Here is an 18,282-nt window from a genome sequence, read left to right as displayed (position 1 = left end):
TAAACCTCTGCTGGCTCTTCTAAGTTATATTTTAATCGGGAGACCCACCTAGGGATGCTGGTCCCTGCTGGTGACTGTCAGGCTGGCATCAAACTCTGGCCAGAGAGGTGGGCAGCCCTAACCCACCGGGGGGCCTAGCTGGTGTTTTTCCAGGACACAGTCTCTCTTATCTCCTCTCCTGTTTGGTTTTACTTTGCCAACATTTTAGTCTTGACTTTTTAGTGGAATTTTTTTTTAGGCTTAGTCCTCTATTTAAAGTGTAAACTAGAATTGTCAAAACATAATAGAAGAATTTTTGCATGTATTAAGTGACAGAATCTCTGGTCTGACTCAATGAGTCTGAGGACATTTAAGGATAAATATTTTGGTTCAATACATGACATTTGAGATAAAGCTGATATCCAGAAAACCTGTTACGTAGTTTCTTTTTAAGAGCAAAGAGTTATTGACCATAGTAAACACAACCTCACTTATGTTACCTTGATTGAGGAATAAAAATTATTGAAGGTTTTTTATTTACATCTTTATTATAGTCTTTTAGTGTTGTTTCCCAATTTTTTTTAAACAAGAGTTAAGTTTAAATCATGTATACAGTATGTTGTAGTAAATTAAAAATTATCCATGAATAGATTTTTAGTTATCAGCGCTTCTTGTTACAAGTTGTAAGTAGCCTTTTGTTATAGACTGTAAATCTTTAACAGTACCCAATAATTTTACAAATATGGAGGTACAGAAAGTTCATATAATAGTTTCATGAATCTTGAGGTAAAGTTTATATTTTAGCAAAAGTCTTAAAAAGTCAAGTGAAACCAACAGTATTTATTTATTTATTCATTCATTTATTTATTTATTTATTTATTTATTTGGCTGTTTTGTTTTGCTCTCTTTTTTCCCATCATAAAATTAGGCAGCTCAACTATCATAGGACACACAGGAAACTTTTAACTAAGCATGCTTTGGTCTAGAGAAGGGGAGCCATAACCCAACACCAGAGCCAGCTTTTCAATAAAGTAGAAGTGTATAGAACAATATTTCAATATTACTCATATCTAAAGACACCTGAATCCCTGCTGAATTGAATTCAGTGATGGGGTGGGGGAGTGGGGAGGGAGGAAGTGAGGGGGGGTAGGAAAGTGGGGAGGGGGGAGGAGGGGAAGACCAGAAGACCAGAGCAACGTGAGAACAGAGAATGCAGCCTAGCCAAAGAGCTGCGTAGTTGGTACACACATGCACGCGCGCACACACGCACACACACACGCACACACACGCGCACACACACGCGCGCGCACGCACACACGCACACACACACGCACACGCGCACGCACACACACACACACACACACACACACACACACACGCCATGGGGTCCGGCCCACAAACTTTGGGTCTCAGGCCCTTGAGTGCCCTCCCACAGCCCGGTGACAGCCTGCCTGCTGCCCTGCTCCTTGGAGCAAGTCATCCCAACCGGCACCTAGTGCAGACCAAAGGCAAACCAAGTGGGCGCTGTGCGGAAGTCTTTGGACAGCTTCATTCCCGTGTTTAACTTGGCTTGACCGAGTCCCATCTCCGTCCTTGGCATCCAAGAACCAGGCAGGCAAAGTGACTGTTCGCTGGTGCCCTGGGTGGGAGGCAAACAAAACACAGGGGACCAAGAGTCAGGCACAAAAAATCAGATGGGCAGCACAACGAGCTTGCTAGTGCCCTGGACTGGATACCTGTACCTCCCCGGGTACCTCTCTGCCTCCCAGACGGGACCCCAGCGGAAGCACAGATGTCACAGAGAAGATGCCTTCTATGACTTACGGATGGAAGCCTCCTCAGACAGGTGCCTGCTGGTTCTTGTTAGGGCAGCAGTTTGCTCCAACACCTGCCCCATCAGAAGCATGCTTCAGAGCCTTGGAACATCATCAGGGTGCACACCTCCTGTGGAGGCAGCATTATGGTCCGGAATTTGGGTTGGGGCCTCTGATTGTTAATCCCAGAGAATGAGTATAAAGACCCAAATTCTTTGGTCAAAATAAGTAAGCTTTATTTTCTCGGACAGGGCTGAGAAAACCTGAAGTGGAGTTTGAGAAAATAGCACTGAATATAGGAAAAGTGGGGCTTATATACCCCCACCCCAAAAACCTGCAAGACTAGGGGGTCTTCAAGGGTTGAGGGGTTTCCAGAGGAATATTGGTTATGTAGGAACTTGGCTGAACATGTTATCATCAGGCTGGAGGTTGGACTATAGGGTGGAACATGTCAAATTCCAGAAAACAGGTCAAAACCTGGTTAAATCTAAGTTTTACCAGGAATGAACATCTTGTAACAAGATGGCTTTTAATCTTAAGATGGAGTCAGGCTGGCCCATCAGAGTGTCTTAATCAAGCATACAGAAACCCACAGAGAATCTGCACCTTACACATGCCCCAGCGTAGTCAAACCCCGTATTTGAAAATGGAGAATGCAAAGGAGAAGACGGATGGCTGAAATCCACGAAATGAAAAACCGCGTTCTCTCTGAAATTGTGTAAGGTAGAATTTACACGACCTTTCTTCCCGCTGAAGTTCATATGTGATGCTGGGTTTGAGCTGTTTGAAATTTTTTATCCCATGTCCATAGTTAAATGTTGTTTTCTCTGTTGAATAAATATTGATGTTCTAGAAACCTGATATCCATACAGACTCAAAGTGATTTTACAGGAAAAGGGACCATTTGGGCCTCCACATTTGGGGAAACTATGCATTTTCCAACAGTGATTATTAGGACCCTTCAGAATTCACAAATGTAAAGTCAGAGTTTGGGATATAGCTTAGTGATTGAGCTCCTGACTAACGTGTGTGAGGCCTTGGGTTGGACCCCCCAGAGCCACAAGGGAACAGAGATGGGGAGAGGAAGGGAGGGGAGGGGAGAGAAGGGGAGAGGAGGAAAAAGGGTGGAGGGGAGAGACTAGGAGGAGAGAGGGTGGAGGGAAGGGGAGAGGAGGGGAGAGGACAGGGAGAAAGTACGCATTGTTTACATATATATCTATGGACCTGGCCTCTATGCATGTGTATGAATATATACCATGGTCCTGAGGATTGACTCCAGGACCCTTAACGTAACAGACAAATACTCTGCCTCTGGGCCACATCCTGTATCTGAAGGCTCTGGGCAGCCTTGTGGCCATCAGAGTTTCTGGCTGAGATGTGAGTTTTTCCAGTTGCCGTTGCTGGTGAATTTAACTGTATGGTTCCTCGTTCACTTACGATGGCTTAGCCAGGTTATCGTTCCCTCCATGGCAGCTGAAATGATCTGTCCTTTTTTCAATGAAAAGAAACACAGTTTTTTACTTTGAGGAGGGGCATGCGTGTGCATGCCGCAGCACACATGTTGAGGTCAGAAGTCAGAGGAAGGCCTGTGGGAGTCAGTTTTCTCCTCCCACTAGGTGACTCCTTGGCATCAAACTCAGGTTGTCAGGCTCACTAGCAGATACCTTTATCTACTGAGACATCTTGCCTGACCCAAAATTATTAGTGAGGAGGCTTGGGGGTGGGCACACCATGGCACATGTGTGGAGGCGAGAGGACCACTTTGTGGACTCAGTTCTGTCCATCCATCTTTGTATAGGTTCCGGGACAAAACTCAGACGGCCAGGCTTCCCCGCTAAACCATCTCGTCCTTCTTCTTATGAAGTGAAAGCCATGTCTGTGAATTTGGGCTGGTGATCTCTTCCCAGAGACGTGCTGTGGATCCTGCTCTTCATCTATAGCTCATCCTGTAGCCATGTTTCTGGAATCTCCTTTGGTATCAAAGATTTCAGTTTTAATAAAGTCAAACATATGATTTGTGGTTTGTGCCTTTGCTGACTTACAAGAAATCTTCTACCCTGAAACCACACAAACTCTTTTATTTTCTTGAAACAGATTCTCACTATGTAGCCCTGACTGTCCTGGAGCTCTGTGTAGATCAGGCTGGCCTCAAACTCACAGAGGTTCACCTACCTCTGCCTCTCGAGGGCTGGCATTAAAGACGTGTGCCACTCCAACCAGCTCACATAAAGATTTGTATTTTTTTTTCTAAAGGTTTTATTGTTCAGCTCTTCACATTTAGCTTCTGCTCCATCTGGAATATATTTTTATATAAGGCATAAGGTAGGAATCTAATTTTAATTTTCCCTCCTGTGGGTAGATGATAGCTGTGTCAGCCTTTCCTCTGACTGGGAAAGTCTGCTCTGTCAAATCCCACACCTCCCACACCTCTCTAAGCCAGTTTCTCTCTTCCCAACTCAGCTGCCTCAGCCAGTTTCTCACTCCGAATACAGCGGTAAACATTAACAGCTTTGTAGGGAGTCTTGGCTTCTGGCAGGGTAAGGCCACCCCTTCTCCCATAGGCTGTTCCCCAAATTCATCTTTAGTTATGTTCTTGTTATTGTTGTTGTTTTGAGACAAGGTCTGGCTATGTAGCCCTGGTTGACCTGGTCACAGACCAGGCTGGCCTTGAACTCACAGAGATCCACCTTCCTCTACCTCCTGGTGCTGGGATTAAAGGTGTGTGCCACCATGCCCAGCCTCTGGAGTTTACTTTTACTTTGTTGTTATTGCTGTGGCTGTTGACACAAAACAAAAAATCTCCTGGAAGGTGACTTGAAGCAACCCCTGAGGAATAAAGGGAGAGACTGATCATGCAGTCTTTACCACCATCTGTGACTCCCTGAGCGAGAGAGGGAGAGAAGGCTGACCCTCGGGGACTGCCCATGGAGGCCTGTGGATGGCCCTAAAGCCTCTTGGGGCTCAAAAGCATCTCTGCTCTGGGATGGTTATCACCGGGGAGACAAGCCTCTTCCAGGCCTGTGAGTGAATATCTGGTTTGGTTAATGGAAGTGGGAAGACCCACCCTGAAAGCAGGTGACCCATTCCCTGAGTTTGGGTCCTGGACTACGAAGAGATGTAGAAAGCTATACATATGTGTGTGTGTGTGTGTGTGTGTGTGTGTGTGTGTGTGTGTGTGTCTGAGAATTTCAAAGCATGATTTAAAACAAAATTAAAGAGAGGGGCCTGCAGAGATCAGGGTGCTCAGAGGTTAAGGGCACCTCGTGCTTTTCCTGGGGGGATCAAGCTCAGTTTCCAGCACCCAGGTAGGAGAGGCTCACAACTGCCTGTAACTCCAGATCCAGGGGATCTGACACCCTCTTCTGGCCTCTGTGGGCACCTGTATGCATGTGGCACCTGTACACACACACACACACACACACACACACACACGCACACACGCACACACGCACACACACACCCCAGATAAATTTTTAAAAATGAATAAATAAATACAAAGGAGAAAGCAGGCTGAACCCCAACAATTATTGCTGTCCGCTTACTGACTGTAGCTGCAACATGGAGAGCTGCCCCGCCCCCACCCCCAAGTCCGTTCCTGCTGCCAGAACTTCCCGGCCCTTGTGGAATGGACCCTCCTGACTGTGAGTCCAGCTAACCCTCGGCTCATTTACATTCCTTTTGTCAGGGTGCTTTGTCACAGAAACAGGAAGTGAAACTAAGACACCTCTTTTCTCCTCAAACACCCCTGGTGTAGGTGCTGGCTTGCTGTGTGCATGTGTGCGTGTGTGTGCGCGCACGTGTGTGTGTGTGTGTGTGTGTGTGTGTGTGTGTGTGTGTGTGTGCGTGCGTGTGTGTGTGTGTGTGTGTGTGTGTGTGTGCATGCTTGTGTGCGTGCTTGTGTGTGGTAAGGAGAGGTGAGCACACCATCCTGAGGGCACAGCTCTAGAAAGGCGCCCAGGCCTTCAGCGGCAGCAGGTGTCCAAAAGGAAGGAGGAGTTCACAGTGTCCTCTCGGGGAGCCACTGGCAAATTAGGAATTGCTCCCCTCGAACCTCTCAGCAGAGTGAGCTGTCACTTAGGATCTGCTCCCCTGTCCTGTCCTGGCCCCCATACGTCCCTCCAGCTAAGCCGTGGTTGTGACTGTTCACTCACATGCCTCCCCCAATACATACACAAAGAGATCCTTGAGGGAGCAGGGACCAGAAACACAATGGTAAAATGGAGGGTTGTTGCGCCCTCCATCCATACAGAGCCATGGGGCACATTACAAGTGTCCCCAACTACATCCTAGACTCAATCTCTCTATCCTCAAGCTTGAGTGTAGAGCCTGGCAGTCCTAAGTATTCATCAATATCCATCCAGTGAACACAGCTTAGTTAGCTCTAGGAGTTCCAGTCTGAGAAAACCCTTTGGGATTTTGACAGCTCATGAGGAGGCCAACCCTCAGGAAGAGTCATAGAAAGGAGAGCCAATTCAAAGGACATACAATAAAAATGGGTTCTTAGGGGACTGTGTAGACTGAGACCCAGACCAAGAGCAAAGGTCCTGTTAAGAGTCATGAAGGAGCCCGGCAGTGATGGTGCACGCCTTTAATCCCAGCACTAGGGAGGCAGAGCCAGGAGGATCTCTGTGAGTTTGAGGCCAGCCTGGTCTACAGAGCGAGATCCAGGATGGGTACCAAAACTACACAGAGAAACCCTGTCTCGGAAAAAAAAAAAAAAAAAAAAAAAAGAGTCATGAAAGATCAGAGGTCAAGTGAGACCATTAGCAAAGACCAATCACCCAAGAGCAAGACAGAGTTGGACTCCTGTCGGGGATAGTAATCACCCAGTCTCTCCCAGCCAAATCTATGTTGCAGGAGGAAGATATGAGCATCAGGGTGAGGCAGGGTCCCCAAGAGCAGGGCCACACTCACAGCATCCCATTCCTTCCCTGAACCTGCCTCCCTCAGTCTGAGTGCTGGTGAGCAGTCTGTCTGCATGGAGCCTGGGGCTGAGGACAGAGGCGAATCTTCTGTGCTGGGGTCCTGGAAGGGGGATGAGGCCTAGAAGGTGTAGTTAGACACAGTTAGCAGAGAGAATGGCGGTCCTCTAGAAGGCAGAGGAGCCCGGATGCGCTCTGACGGAGACGTGCGGCTGGCTGTGGGAAGGAAGCTCCCTGGTTCCGCTGTGGTTGGAAATGCCTCAGAAGACAGATCAATGATGGGCACTGCCCGCATCTTGGTATTCTTCCTGGCAGGGCCACCAGAGTCCCCGAGCAGGATGGTTTTAGAAACAGGCTGGTGTGGGGAGGAGCTGGGGCTTGGGCAGACGTCCCCTGCTGACTTGGAGTTCCTGGGGAACTTGCACAATCTGCCTGGGTTTCAAGAGTCAGTGGGGAAGGAAGCGGTGGTCACCACAGGAAGGGAGGCAAGTCATTGAGAGGCACTGGCCCAGGTCTCCGTCCATGGAGACCGTCCTAGCGGCACTGGCCTCCAGAGGGGAGAGACCAGGGGTCCACAGGCCCTCTCCACTGTGCTTTGGGTCATCTTCCTTGAAGAAAGTGTGGCCCCAAAATTCTGAGACCATCTATACTGTAGGAAGTTCCTCCTCTGCTGGAACGTGCCTTTATGCCTACATGCCCTGCCCTGTGCGCTCAGCCTCAGTTCCTGGTCTCCACCTCTTGGGGAGCCTTGGAAGCCTGGAGTCTGTTTCTAGAGATGCTAGCATATTCCACAGACAGAAGGGGGTCAGGCGAGGGCTTCGGGTAGGGCTGGGTGTTGCTGGAGACGGAGTCCTGAGGGCTCACGTGGTTGAGGTGGATGAGGGAAGCATAGCAGATGATCTCAGTGTCCTCACTGCAGAGGGTCTGCTGACTGAAGGCCTGAGAATCGAAAAGAACAGCAGTGAGGCGGCAGGCGGCCTGTGAGAAACCAGACCAGGGCAGAGGGACAGGCTCGGAGTTTAAGATGCAGAACACGGGCTAGAGAGATGGTGGATGGTTGAGAGCACGGGCAGCTCTTCCAGAAGACCCGGGTTCAATTCCCAGCACCCACATGGCAGCTCACAACTGTCTATTAACTCCAGTCTCAGGGGATATGACTCCCTTTTCTGACCATCTCAGGCACTGCATACACGTCACATACATACATGTAGGCAAAACACTCATAAACATAAAATAAAAATAAATAAGCCTTTTCTTTACAAAGATATGGGATGTAACACTGGGTCTGCAGGGCCTCTGGGAAGGGGTGGCTGGAAAGTTGTCTTTCCTGCCACTGTGCTGAGAAGCACTGGTCTCCTCAGGTTCCTGTTTCAAACTGGAATCAGGCTTCACTCCAAATCCGTGGAAGCAAAGACACTGGGGGTGGGGACTAAGAAACCATTAATATGCATATTTTTCAATGTTGGGGATGGAACACAGGGTTTTGCATAGGCATGGCAAAGCCTATCACTGAGCTACAGTCCCCAGGCCTTGTGTTTTGGAGACTGGGTCTCATTATGTTGCCCAGGCTGGCTTGAAATTGGAGACCATCCTGCCTCAGCCTCCTAAGTGCTGGGATTACCAGCCTGTGCCACCATACCCTTCAAGAAACTTTTAAGTTCTCCAAGTGAACCTTATGCACATTCAAGCTGGAATAGGGTGGAGTTAAAGGGGACTCATTAGAGACGCATTTCATGGAACCAATTCTAGAATTATACCGAGGGCTGGAGCCTTCTAATTCTGTGGGTCTTTAGTACCAGGAGTCTTGGGTCTGCAGGTGAGACAAAACTACCTAAAACCACTTAGTCCTCAGTTCCATACTGACTGGACCAATGGTAAGTAGTCTGTAGGCTGGCTAGGGACCTAAGACACAGGAAGAGCTATCTCCCGTAGAGGTGATGGCCAAGAGCTGGTTCTACCTGCCCCCCACCCCATCTTTTCCCTGTCTCTCTCTTTGTTTCTGTCTGTCTGCCTGCCTGCCTGCCTGCCTGTCTGTCTCTCTAGTTTGAGTTCGGGAACACAAGGAGAAGAAATACACAAAAAGAGAACATGGAATTAGGTCATGAGGATGTAAGCAGTCACGAGTGTGTGCCACCACTTAGAATAAGTAGAAACTGAACGCAGACCAGAGTTCACAACGACAGATGTACACCAGACAGCTAGGGTACCTTAGGTCCCAGAGGAGAATCCTTCCTACTTATAGTGGTTTCCTCCTGCTGGCCTGGAAAGTCTTCATAAATATGGTGACATTCGTTCTCAACTGTGAGGAAACCAGAAAGTTAGTGGAGAGACTTCCCATGTACCACCACTTCCCGTGGCAACAACAGGCTGGGGCCCTGATGGAGGAGAGGCCAGGGCTTGGCCAAAGGTAGTTTCTGCCTAGGGAGCTCCCAAGCAGCCAGCACTGAGTAATGTCCAAGGAGTCAGAAAGCCTGACAGCCTGGCTGCCTGTGTCTGGTCTGCATAAACCCATTCAACTTCACGGTCAACTTCACGGTCAGTTTCAGGTCACTCACTGTAAGATCCATGTTTAAACATCAGATTAAGTACAATCTGTTCACTGGTGGGGCTATGTGTCGTAAGATGTTGGCTTTCTAGTTCCTCGTGTCAAAAGCCCTTAGTGTGAAGTATTTCCTATGAACACACCCTCCCACACTCACCCCTGTGTGCACACTCACACATACTCCGAAATAAAAACTCAGAATATGTGTCCAGAGTCTGGGCATTTTACCATTCCTATGCTGTTTTCTACAAATGTCACAGTGACCCACTAAATTGATTGCATAACATTTGGAAAATAAGCAGATAGAATTTGGAAATTCTCTCTTCCATAAGGATTTTTTTCAGAGCTTGAAAAAATTATATTCACACGTGGAACCCTCTGACCCACTCATGCATTTTAACCTTGTTGTCCCCAGAAATATCTGGAAGGCATGTGGAGAATAAATACACAGGGCACAGAGGACAAAACAGCAAGAAAGGATGCAGAAGTCAGCTGAAGGCCACAGTGCTCTTACGGGATTAATGCTAAAAACTCAAAACTTTGAAGATTAAAACGTCCTTCAAGAACCTGAAGGAAGCTGGGTGGTGGTGGTACACACCTTTAATCCCAGCAGTCGGGAGGCAGAGGTGGGTAGATCTCTGAGTTCAAGGCCAGCCTGCTCTACACAGTGAGTTCCAGGACAGCTAGGGCTACACAGAGAAACCCTGTCTCAAAAAACCTTAACAATAATAATAATAATAATAATAATAATAATAATAATAATAAAGACCTGAAGGAAAATAATTTTCCCTTTGTAGCACATTCACTTTGGGTATGTGTGTGTAAGTATGTAAGTGTGAGGGGGTGCATATTCATGGGCATGTGTGTATGTGTGTGCATACGTGTATAGAAGCCAGAGGACAGCCTTGAGTGGTGTTCCTCAGGAGCTGTCCATATTGTTTTTTTGAGACAGAGTCTCTCACTGGGACCTGGGACTTGCTGATTCGGTGAAGCAGATGAACCTGTCTCTGCCTCCCCAATGCTAGGATTACAAGTGTGCTCCCGTGTCTATACAGCTGCTGGGTAGTGGATTCCGGTCCTCGTGTTTATACAGCAAGCACCTTACCTGTTGAGCCGTATCCCCATCCCTCAGTTTTTACTGCAGGAGCTAAAGGCATAGTTCAGTGGTAGAGTGTGTGTTTAACATGCTTTGGGCCTCAGTTCCGTCCTTAGTACCACAAAGGGAGAGAAATTACTGTGTATCCTTTGAAATGTGTATCTATAATGTACATTACATATGATATGGTGTTGAACATATATCACAAAATGGTTAATGATGTAGAACAATGGATTGGTCTGGTTTTATTCCTGTTGCCGTGGCAGATATCCCAACAAAAAAGCAACACAGGAAGGGAAGGGACATTTGCTGACGATTACAAGTTATAGTCCATCATTTCGGGGAGAACTCAAGCAGCCAGACACCCCACACCCACAGCCCAGAGCAAAGAGAATAAACACATCCTGCTTGCTTGCTCTCAGCTAACTTTTTCCTCTTATTCTGTTCACAACCCCCTGACTAGGGAATGGTTCTGCCTACATGGGCTAGGTTTACCACATTGATTAACATCATGATAATTACCCTCCCGTTGCAGACGGGCTCATAGACTAACCTGATCTAGAGAATTCTTCATTAAGATTCTCTTCCCAGGTGATTTTAGATTTGTCAAGTTGACAGTTAAAAACCTACCAGTGCACACATATCCCTCCTGTAGCAAGAGCAGTTACAAGCCGCTCACTTGGCGAAAATATAGGGCATGATGTACTGTTCTTACCCATAGTCTTCATGTTGTACATTAAACCCTTTGACTCGTTCATTCTACGTTGTTGCTACTTTGTATTTTTTTTTGCCTACATATCTTTCTGCACTTCCTCCCTCATACTGAGATAAACAAAATTTTAAAATGGTAGCAACATGCATTTCAGTATCATCAGCCAGAAAGTCCTTTATAGAGACTTAACAAGTCCCTAATCATAAAGTTGAAAAAAGTAGGGACTGGAGAGGTGTCTCAGTACTTAAGAGCACTGGCTGCTCTTCAAGATAACCCAGGTTTGATTCCCAGCACCCACACAATGGATCACAACTCTCAGTAACTCTAGTTCCACGTGGTCTGATAGGCACCAGGCACACACACTGTGTCTAGAAATACGTGCAAGCAGAGCACCCATATACATGAAATAAAATGATAAAAAAAATAAGATGAAAAGAGTAAATGATGCAAAATCCTAGCAATAAGTGGGGAGTTGGGGTGCCTGTAGGTAAGCCAGACTGAAAGCTGAGTGGAACTGGTCCTGCCCCCACCCCTTACCCTCCACCCCTCACCCCCTTTGAACCGGGCCACCAGGCCTGCACCTTGTGAAGGAACAGGGAGCCCACTTGGACACCTTGCCTTTCAGGTCATGGACTCACCTTTCTGGGCTCTTCGTCGAGCATTCCTGAGGTACAGGATGACAAGGACCACAAGTCCGAGCAGTAGCAGGATGGCCACTACCACAACAGCAATGATGACCTTCCATATCCAGTTATCTGGAGGGCTTTGGAACAAAGATTCTCGGGGTGAGGAGAGTCGGAGCCCAGAAAACTGCCTGCCAGAAAACCTTCCTTCCCCAGGCCTGCGATTCCCAGCCTCTTCTGGGGTCCCCTGCTCAGCTGGGCAGGGGACCCCTTTAATACGCAGTGGGCCTGCCTTCTAGGTCCTGCAGTCTCCACGACAGGGTAATGCTGACAATGTCACAAGCCATTGTTCCTTTTCCTTTTCTGTCTCCTGCCCCCAACTTCCTTTCACCAGTCCCAGGCTCCTCCCTCCAGGGATCTTTGTCCATCCTGCAGCTTTACCTCAGCCCCTTTCTGTGGGATGCAGCCAGTTCCCGGGAGAATCAGGGAACCTGACAAACAGCTCTGCCAGCCGAGTGCATCCCAGTATGCCCTGCTTCAAGTCACTTCAAGTCCAAAGACCTGAAGGCAGTCACGAACACGCTTGTAGCAGCCTCTAGGGAAGGGGCTGAGTAGCAAGGTCGTAGAGAAAGTCATCAAGGACATCTCAGCTCAGCTGGTTTCTGGTTCAATGTCTAAACAAGAGTGATCTACAAGACGCTGGGATCCACTGTCTTCAGGGATGTGGGTTCAGAGAGAAGTAGGTGGCAGAGGCCAAGGGCCTGGAGCCTGGAAGCCCATCAGCAGGCATGGAAAGATTCCAGACCATGAGAACAGAACTTCAGGCCGTGCATTTCTCCTGACTTAACATGGTTCCCTTACAACAACCCTGCTCACACTGAAGGACGAGCAAGAAGGCTGGAAGAAGGGCAGAGGTAAAGACGCAATGTAGTCACAAGGCTGCCTGCACAAGGGTGAGGCAGTAGGCAAGTGGGGATCCCCTCTAACCCACACTGCAGTCCATCCTCACTGCACTCTAGGAGATGGTGGTACCGAAGGAAGATAGGCACGTCCCATCTAGTAATGTCTGGTGACATTTTTAGCGGCCACTTGTATTCAGAAAGACATTTGCAGTACTGGTCATGGGATGGTCAAGGACACTGCTAAATATCTTAAAAGGCACAGAAGAGCCTCCTGTGACAAAGAACTAGCCAGCTGCTGGCACAGGCCCATCACTCAACAGGCTGAGGCAAGAGGACCAAAAGTTCAAGATCACCTTGTGTAATAAAGTGAATTAAAGACCAGCTTGAGTTATTAAGTGAAACCACAATCTCAAATAGAAAGTATAAGGCTGAGAGTACAGCACAGTTGTAGAACTCCTGCTGATAAATGTGAGGTCTCAGGTCGGTCTTCATAAAAGATAGATAGATAGATAGATAGATAGATAGATAGATAGATAGATAGATAGACAGACAGACAAATACAGGAATATTATTGTGATCTCATTTTGCAGATGAGAAGACCGAGGCCTATATAAAATTATCAGAAGTGACCACCTGAATCCATCCATCCTGTGAGAGCTGGGCACCTATCAGCATGGTGGCTAGGGAACTATAGTCAGGAGAGTGGGAGGAAACACATGACTAATAGGACAGGCCAGGGAGTCCGCAGTACCTGCCAGTGACGGGGCTGGTGGCAGAGGCCAGGGCTGTTGTCCTCCAGGAGGCCGTGGATGGGGTTGGAGCTGTAAGAGAGCATAATGAGAAATCTGTCTTTTCAAAACCCCCAAACCCCTAGTCTCCAGCCATGGAAGAGGAGAAACCCACACATGGCACTGGAGCCAGCAAGTGAAGACCCTGAGGAGTGCCATCTGCCCTGCTGTGAATGGAGCTGGAGTCACCTCCCAAGAAAAGCCACAGTGCATGTGACTGTAAATGAGGCCTCACATGTTCCAGGGCCTCTCCTGCTTCCTGTGTTCTTTCATTTTAAGTTTTTATTATTTTTAATTGTGTGTCTATGGTGGGGTGATATGTGCATGTGAGTGCAGTACCCATGGAGACCAGAGGTATTAGGTCCTCTGGAGCTGGAGTCACAGGCTGTTGAGAGCCATGTGAAGAGGGGGCTGGGAACCAAACTCAGGTCCTCTGAGAGAGCAGCAAACACTCTTAACCACTGAGCCATCTGTCCAGTCTCCAGTGTTTATTTTAATGTGTGTGTTCATGTGCACGTATGTGCATGTTTGTGTATATGCAGGTGCACATGTGTGCATATGTATGTATATGTGTGCATGTGGAGGCTAAAATACAATTTCAGATGTCTTCACTTGTGTGTAATCCATTTCATTTTTATTTTATTGAATTTTTGAGACTGGGTTTCTCACTGGACTTTGCTAATGAGCCCCAAGGACCTCCTGTCTCTACCTCCCCAGCGCTGAAACTTTAAGCATGTTTCTCCATGTCCAGCTTTTTCTTTAATGTGCATTTAGGAATGGAACTTGCACAGTGTTTTTCCTAATTGTGATAAAACACTCTGTCCAAAGCAACATATGAGAGAAAGAGTCTGTTGTAGCATACAGTTCAGAGTACGGTCTATCACAGCAAGAACTTAGGACAACAGGAACAGTTCAGAGTACAGTCCATCACAGCAGGAACTTAGGACAACAGGAACAGTTCAGAGTACAGTCCATCACAGCAAGAAGTCAGGACAACAGGAACAGTTCACAGTACAGTCCATCACAGCAAGAAGTCAGGACAACAGGAACAGTTCACAGTACAGTCCATCATAGCAGGAACTCAAGATAACAGGAACTGGAAGCAGCTGGTTGCAGTGCATCCAGTCAGGGAGTAGAAAGCAATGAATGTTCTCAGGCCACTTTCCCTTTTATACTTTTATACCCCAAGCTTAGGGAATGGAGCCGCCCACTTTTAGAATGGGTCTTCCCACCTCAAGCTAAGATAATCCTTCACAGGTGTGGCCAGAGGCTTGTCTCCCTGGTGATTCTAGGTTCTGCCACATTGACAACTAAAACCATCACACTTGGCAAGCACTTTACTGGCTAAGTGTCTCCCCATCCTGGGTCCACTATGTTTGAACATATAAAGGTCACACCTAATGCCTCCCCAACATGGAGTGTGCCTGTGCCAAAGCTTTACAACCTCCAGGCACCCATGGAACCGAAGGGTTGGACACGTTCTGGAGCAGGGAGAGCTAGGAGGGGCTGTTCAACCTGTGAACTTATGAACATGAAAGACTAACTCAGAAGCCCTCCACCACTGCAGTCTTCAGCATGAGACACACGGGAGACTCAAACCAGCAGCAGCCACTAGGCTGCCTTCCCAGAGCTCAGAGAGTCTCAGCCGTCAAGGGCAGGTCCTGAACAAGAACCTACATCTCCGTGCCTTCCGTTCTAAGCCTCCTGTGGGCCTCTCTGTCTAGCTGTCTCCTCTCAGTCCACATCTCTCGGTGCTCCCTCCATTTGCTCTGAGGTCTCTCTCATGTGATGGAGCCCACCACCCCTAGAGAGAAGGTTTCTGATGGGATTACAGTCATGGGATGTTCAGGAAAGGACAGCTGTGACAGCTGGGGGGAGCGATAAGATCCTTCAGTAAAGAGATTTCTGTTAGCAGCAGAAGCAGCAGCAGCAGAAGAAGGAGGAGGAGGAGGAGGAGGAGGAGGAGGAGGAGGAGGAGGAGAAGAAGAAGAAGAAGAAGAAGAAGAAGAAGAAGAAGAAGAAGAAGAAGAAGAAGAAGAAGAAGAAGAAGAAGAAAAGGTGTTAAGAGTAACTGGTGAGAACTGCCCAGAAGCCAGCAAGCCTGGGTTCTAGGGTTGGCTCTGCCCTAAACCAGCAGATGGTCTTGGGGGAGGGGCCTTTCTTCCCTGTGCCCCAGTTTCCAGGCGATTGGGGAAGCAGTTTCTAGAGTCCTCTCCAGCTCTGGAGCTTTGTGACTCAGGAAGGCTGAGAGCCACATAGAAAGGGAGGAGCTCACCTTTTGACACCTCCAGGTGGATGTTTCTGAGAATAGAAATTCTTTTGAGATTTTCAGCGATCCCACAGAAATAGAGACCCGAGTCTCTCACCGTGAGTGCAGTCATGGTGACATTGAAGAACTGAGAATCAGGATAGTCCCTGATGGAGAATTTTGACCGCTGAGTGCTGCGACTGAACACTAAGATTTCACAAGTTTCTGCTGATGTTTCCCGACACCACACCTTCTCCTTGAAGCGCTGACTGGGACCATACTGGCATCTCACCACAATGGTCTTGCCCTCTGCTCTTTGAAGAAACACTGTGTCCTGTGCCCAGGAGCCTGAGAAAACACCCTTCAGTCAGAGCCCCCAGCCTCCACAGCAGGGCTAGGAGATGGGTTCATTTCTCAGGGAGTGGCCCTCTTTGTGTCTTTACTCAGGACAGAGCTTAGAGCCAGTCGCTGGCCACAACACTCTATGTATTCTGCGTTCCCAACCACAGAGCCCATCTGTGCACACCTCCCAACTCCTGCCCTTTCCTCTCCCTGGTTCCTTCCCTCTGTCCTTGTCCCCTGTCCTCACCTGAGGCCAGGAGCACCAGCAGGATGGGGGATAGCAGGCATGTGGCCTCCCAGGCCATAGGTCCTCTTCTCAGCTGGGATGGGGCAGGAAGGGAAGGACTAGAGATGCTCTGAGGAGAAGAGACCAGGGCAGGGCAGGATCCAGGCAGCCACCACAGCCAGTGTGGGATGAATTGCCGAGGAAGCAGAGACTTCTGTGGACAAGAGGGAAGCTGAGCAATGCCCGTGTGGCCCTGTGGATCCTCCAGCCACAGGCTTTGTAGCTAGGCTCCTGAACTGGTCTAAAGGCTCACAAGACTCTGTTGTCTTCTGTCTCATAAGATGGGGTGAGGAAAGCTGAGAAAGCCCAGGAGGAAACCATAGTGAAGTAAGAGTGTGTTTGTTTCTCCCCAGCAACACCCACAATTCTCCACTTCCTTTTTAGCCTCAAGTTTCTGTTCTCCACCCAAGTCTGGCTCGCACTGAAGGCAGGGGTCAGAACCAGAGGCCCTTTGGAGACCTGGCTAGAACTCTAAGGCCAGCTTGCCCTCAGGGGTCAGAACCTTGCTGACTGGCCCACCTGGGAACCGGAAAGTTCCATTGGACTAAAGGGAATCAGAAGAAGGGGATGGACATTCATTCTCAGAAATGGAAGAGCAAGGGGGTTCTGATAAGTTTGGGAGACAACAAAGTTGGGTATGAAGGAAGAGAGTTTAGATGGAGGGAAGAGAATGGGGAGCCCCAGGCCCCATGTCACCCCCAGATACCCAGCTTTCCAACATGCCACACTCACTGCTAAGCATCACTTGAAAGACTGTACTCACCAAATACTTTTCAGAAATAACTGTCACAGGGCAGCAAGATGGCTCAGCAGGCAAGGACACTCGCTACCAGGACTGGTAACCTGAGCTTCGTGACCACACGGTGGAAGGAGAGAACCAGTTCCCCAAAAGTCGTCTCTGACTTCCACATATGTGAAAGTTTAAAGTAACTAAATGAAGTTGTCATTACGTGAGCTACGAAAATCAATAGCTACAGGCTGTTCATAGTAAACTGATAAGCAAGGAGAAACCAGGCATGATGGTGCGTGACTGTGATCCTAGCATCAGGAGGTGGAGGCAGGAGGATGTGAGGTCAAGTATATCCTTGGCTACCTAGCAGGTTCAGCCAGGGCCACCTGAGACCCTGTCTCAAAATAAACAAATAAATAAAGAGATTTTAAAAACTATAGGAATGGGGAAGCCCCGAGTAATGACAATGTCGTGTGGCAGCTAGGATGCCAGGGGACAAGGGCTGACCCAGACTGCACAGGACTCGTGAAAGGCTCTGGGGAAGAGAGGGACAGAGGAGTGGGCAGTACTACAGGCCCCGAGGAAGGCCAGGCCACCCTGTGAGGAGGTCTGAGAGGCAGAGTAAGCCTTTGACCAAGTTGGCAAAGAGGTGCCAAGCCTTTAGACAGCGGTGTCAGCCAGCAGCAAGGCAGAGTGTCTAGGAGGGACTTGCCTGTGGGAAGGTGACTTTCAGCAGCTGAATGGCTAGCTGAGGTGACTTCTGCCACCTCACTGGTCCCAGCACAGAGCAAGAAGTCCAAGGATGCTGAAGGTGGACCTAGCAGCATCCATCACCATAAACAGAGCAAGGCATACATCTGCAGCCACGTTTTAAACAGTTCTGGGTGAGTGCACAACTGTGGCCACAGGGCTACTTCACCTGCTCCTTCTGGCCAAGACAATGAGCTTTGTGCAGGAGTGTCCAGTCTCTACAGCCCTTAGCTCAGGAAACTGTTGTTGCACAAATCCTAATTGGTCTTATAATAAAAACCCGGAGCCAGATATTGGGGTAAATGCTGAAAGATCAGAGAGACAAAGGAACAAGTCATAGCCACTTCCCACCTCGCCAGCTCTTCAGCTGAAAGGGGAAGATACTGTCTCTACAAATCCTCAAACTGAACGCTCCTGAGTCCTTAGCCAAAAGAGTTAAGCTCCTCTCTCTTCCTGGCTTATATGCCTTCCTCTGCCCAGCCATATCACTTCCTGTCTCAACCTTCCTAGTGCTGGGATTAAAGGACTCTGACTCCCAAATACTGGGA

At 48.4% G+C, this 18,282-nt stretch overlaps 1 protein-coding gene across 1 annotated transcript; it reads right to left on the bottom strand.

Moving 5' to 3' along the window:
- Positions 1–6,836: 6,836 nt before the first annotated feature.
- LOC131926160 (uncharacterized) lies at positions 6,837–16,362 on the bottom strand. The gene is given in 9 exon segments (XM_059281442.1): positions 6,837–7,147; positions 7,409–7,459; positions 7,462–7,655; positions 8,957–9,014; positions 11,704–11,828; positions 13,342–13,411; positions 15,654–15,774; positions 15,877–15,974; positions 16,216–16,362. Coding segments are annotated over 9 exon segments (1,086 nt in total). The 5' UTR covers positions 16,274–16,362.
- Between the last annotated feature and the right edge of the window lie 1,920 nt (positions 16,363–18,282).

The sequence above is a fragment of the Peromyscus eremicus genome, chromosome 16_21, assembly GCF_949786415.1.
Source record: "Peromyscus eremicus chromosome 16_21, PerEre_H2_v1, whole genome shotgun sequence".
In the NCBI taxonomy this organism is placed as follows: Eukaryota; Metazoa; Chordata; class Mammalia; order Rodentia; family Cricetidae; genus Peromyscus; species Peromyscus eremicus.
The sequence above is the reverse complement of the archived record's forward strand: the minus strand, read 5'-3'. Positions and strand labels throughout refer to the sequence as shown.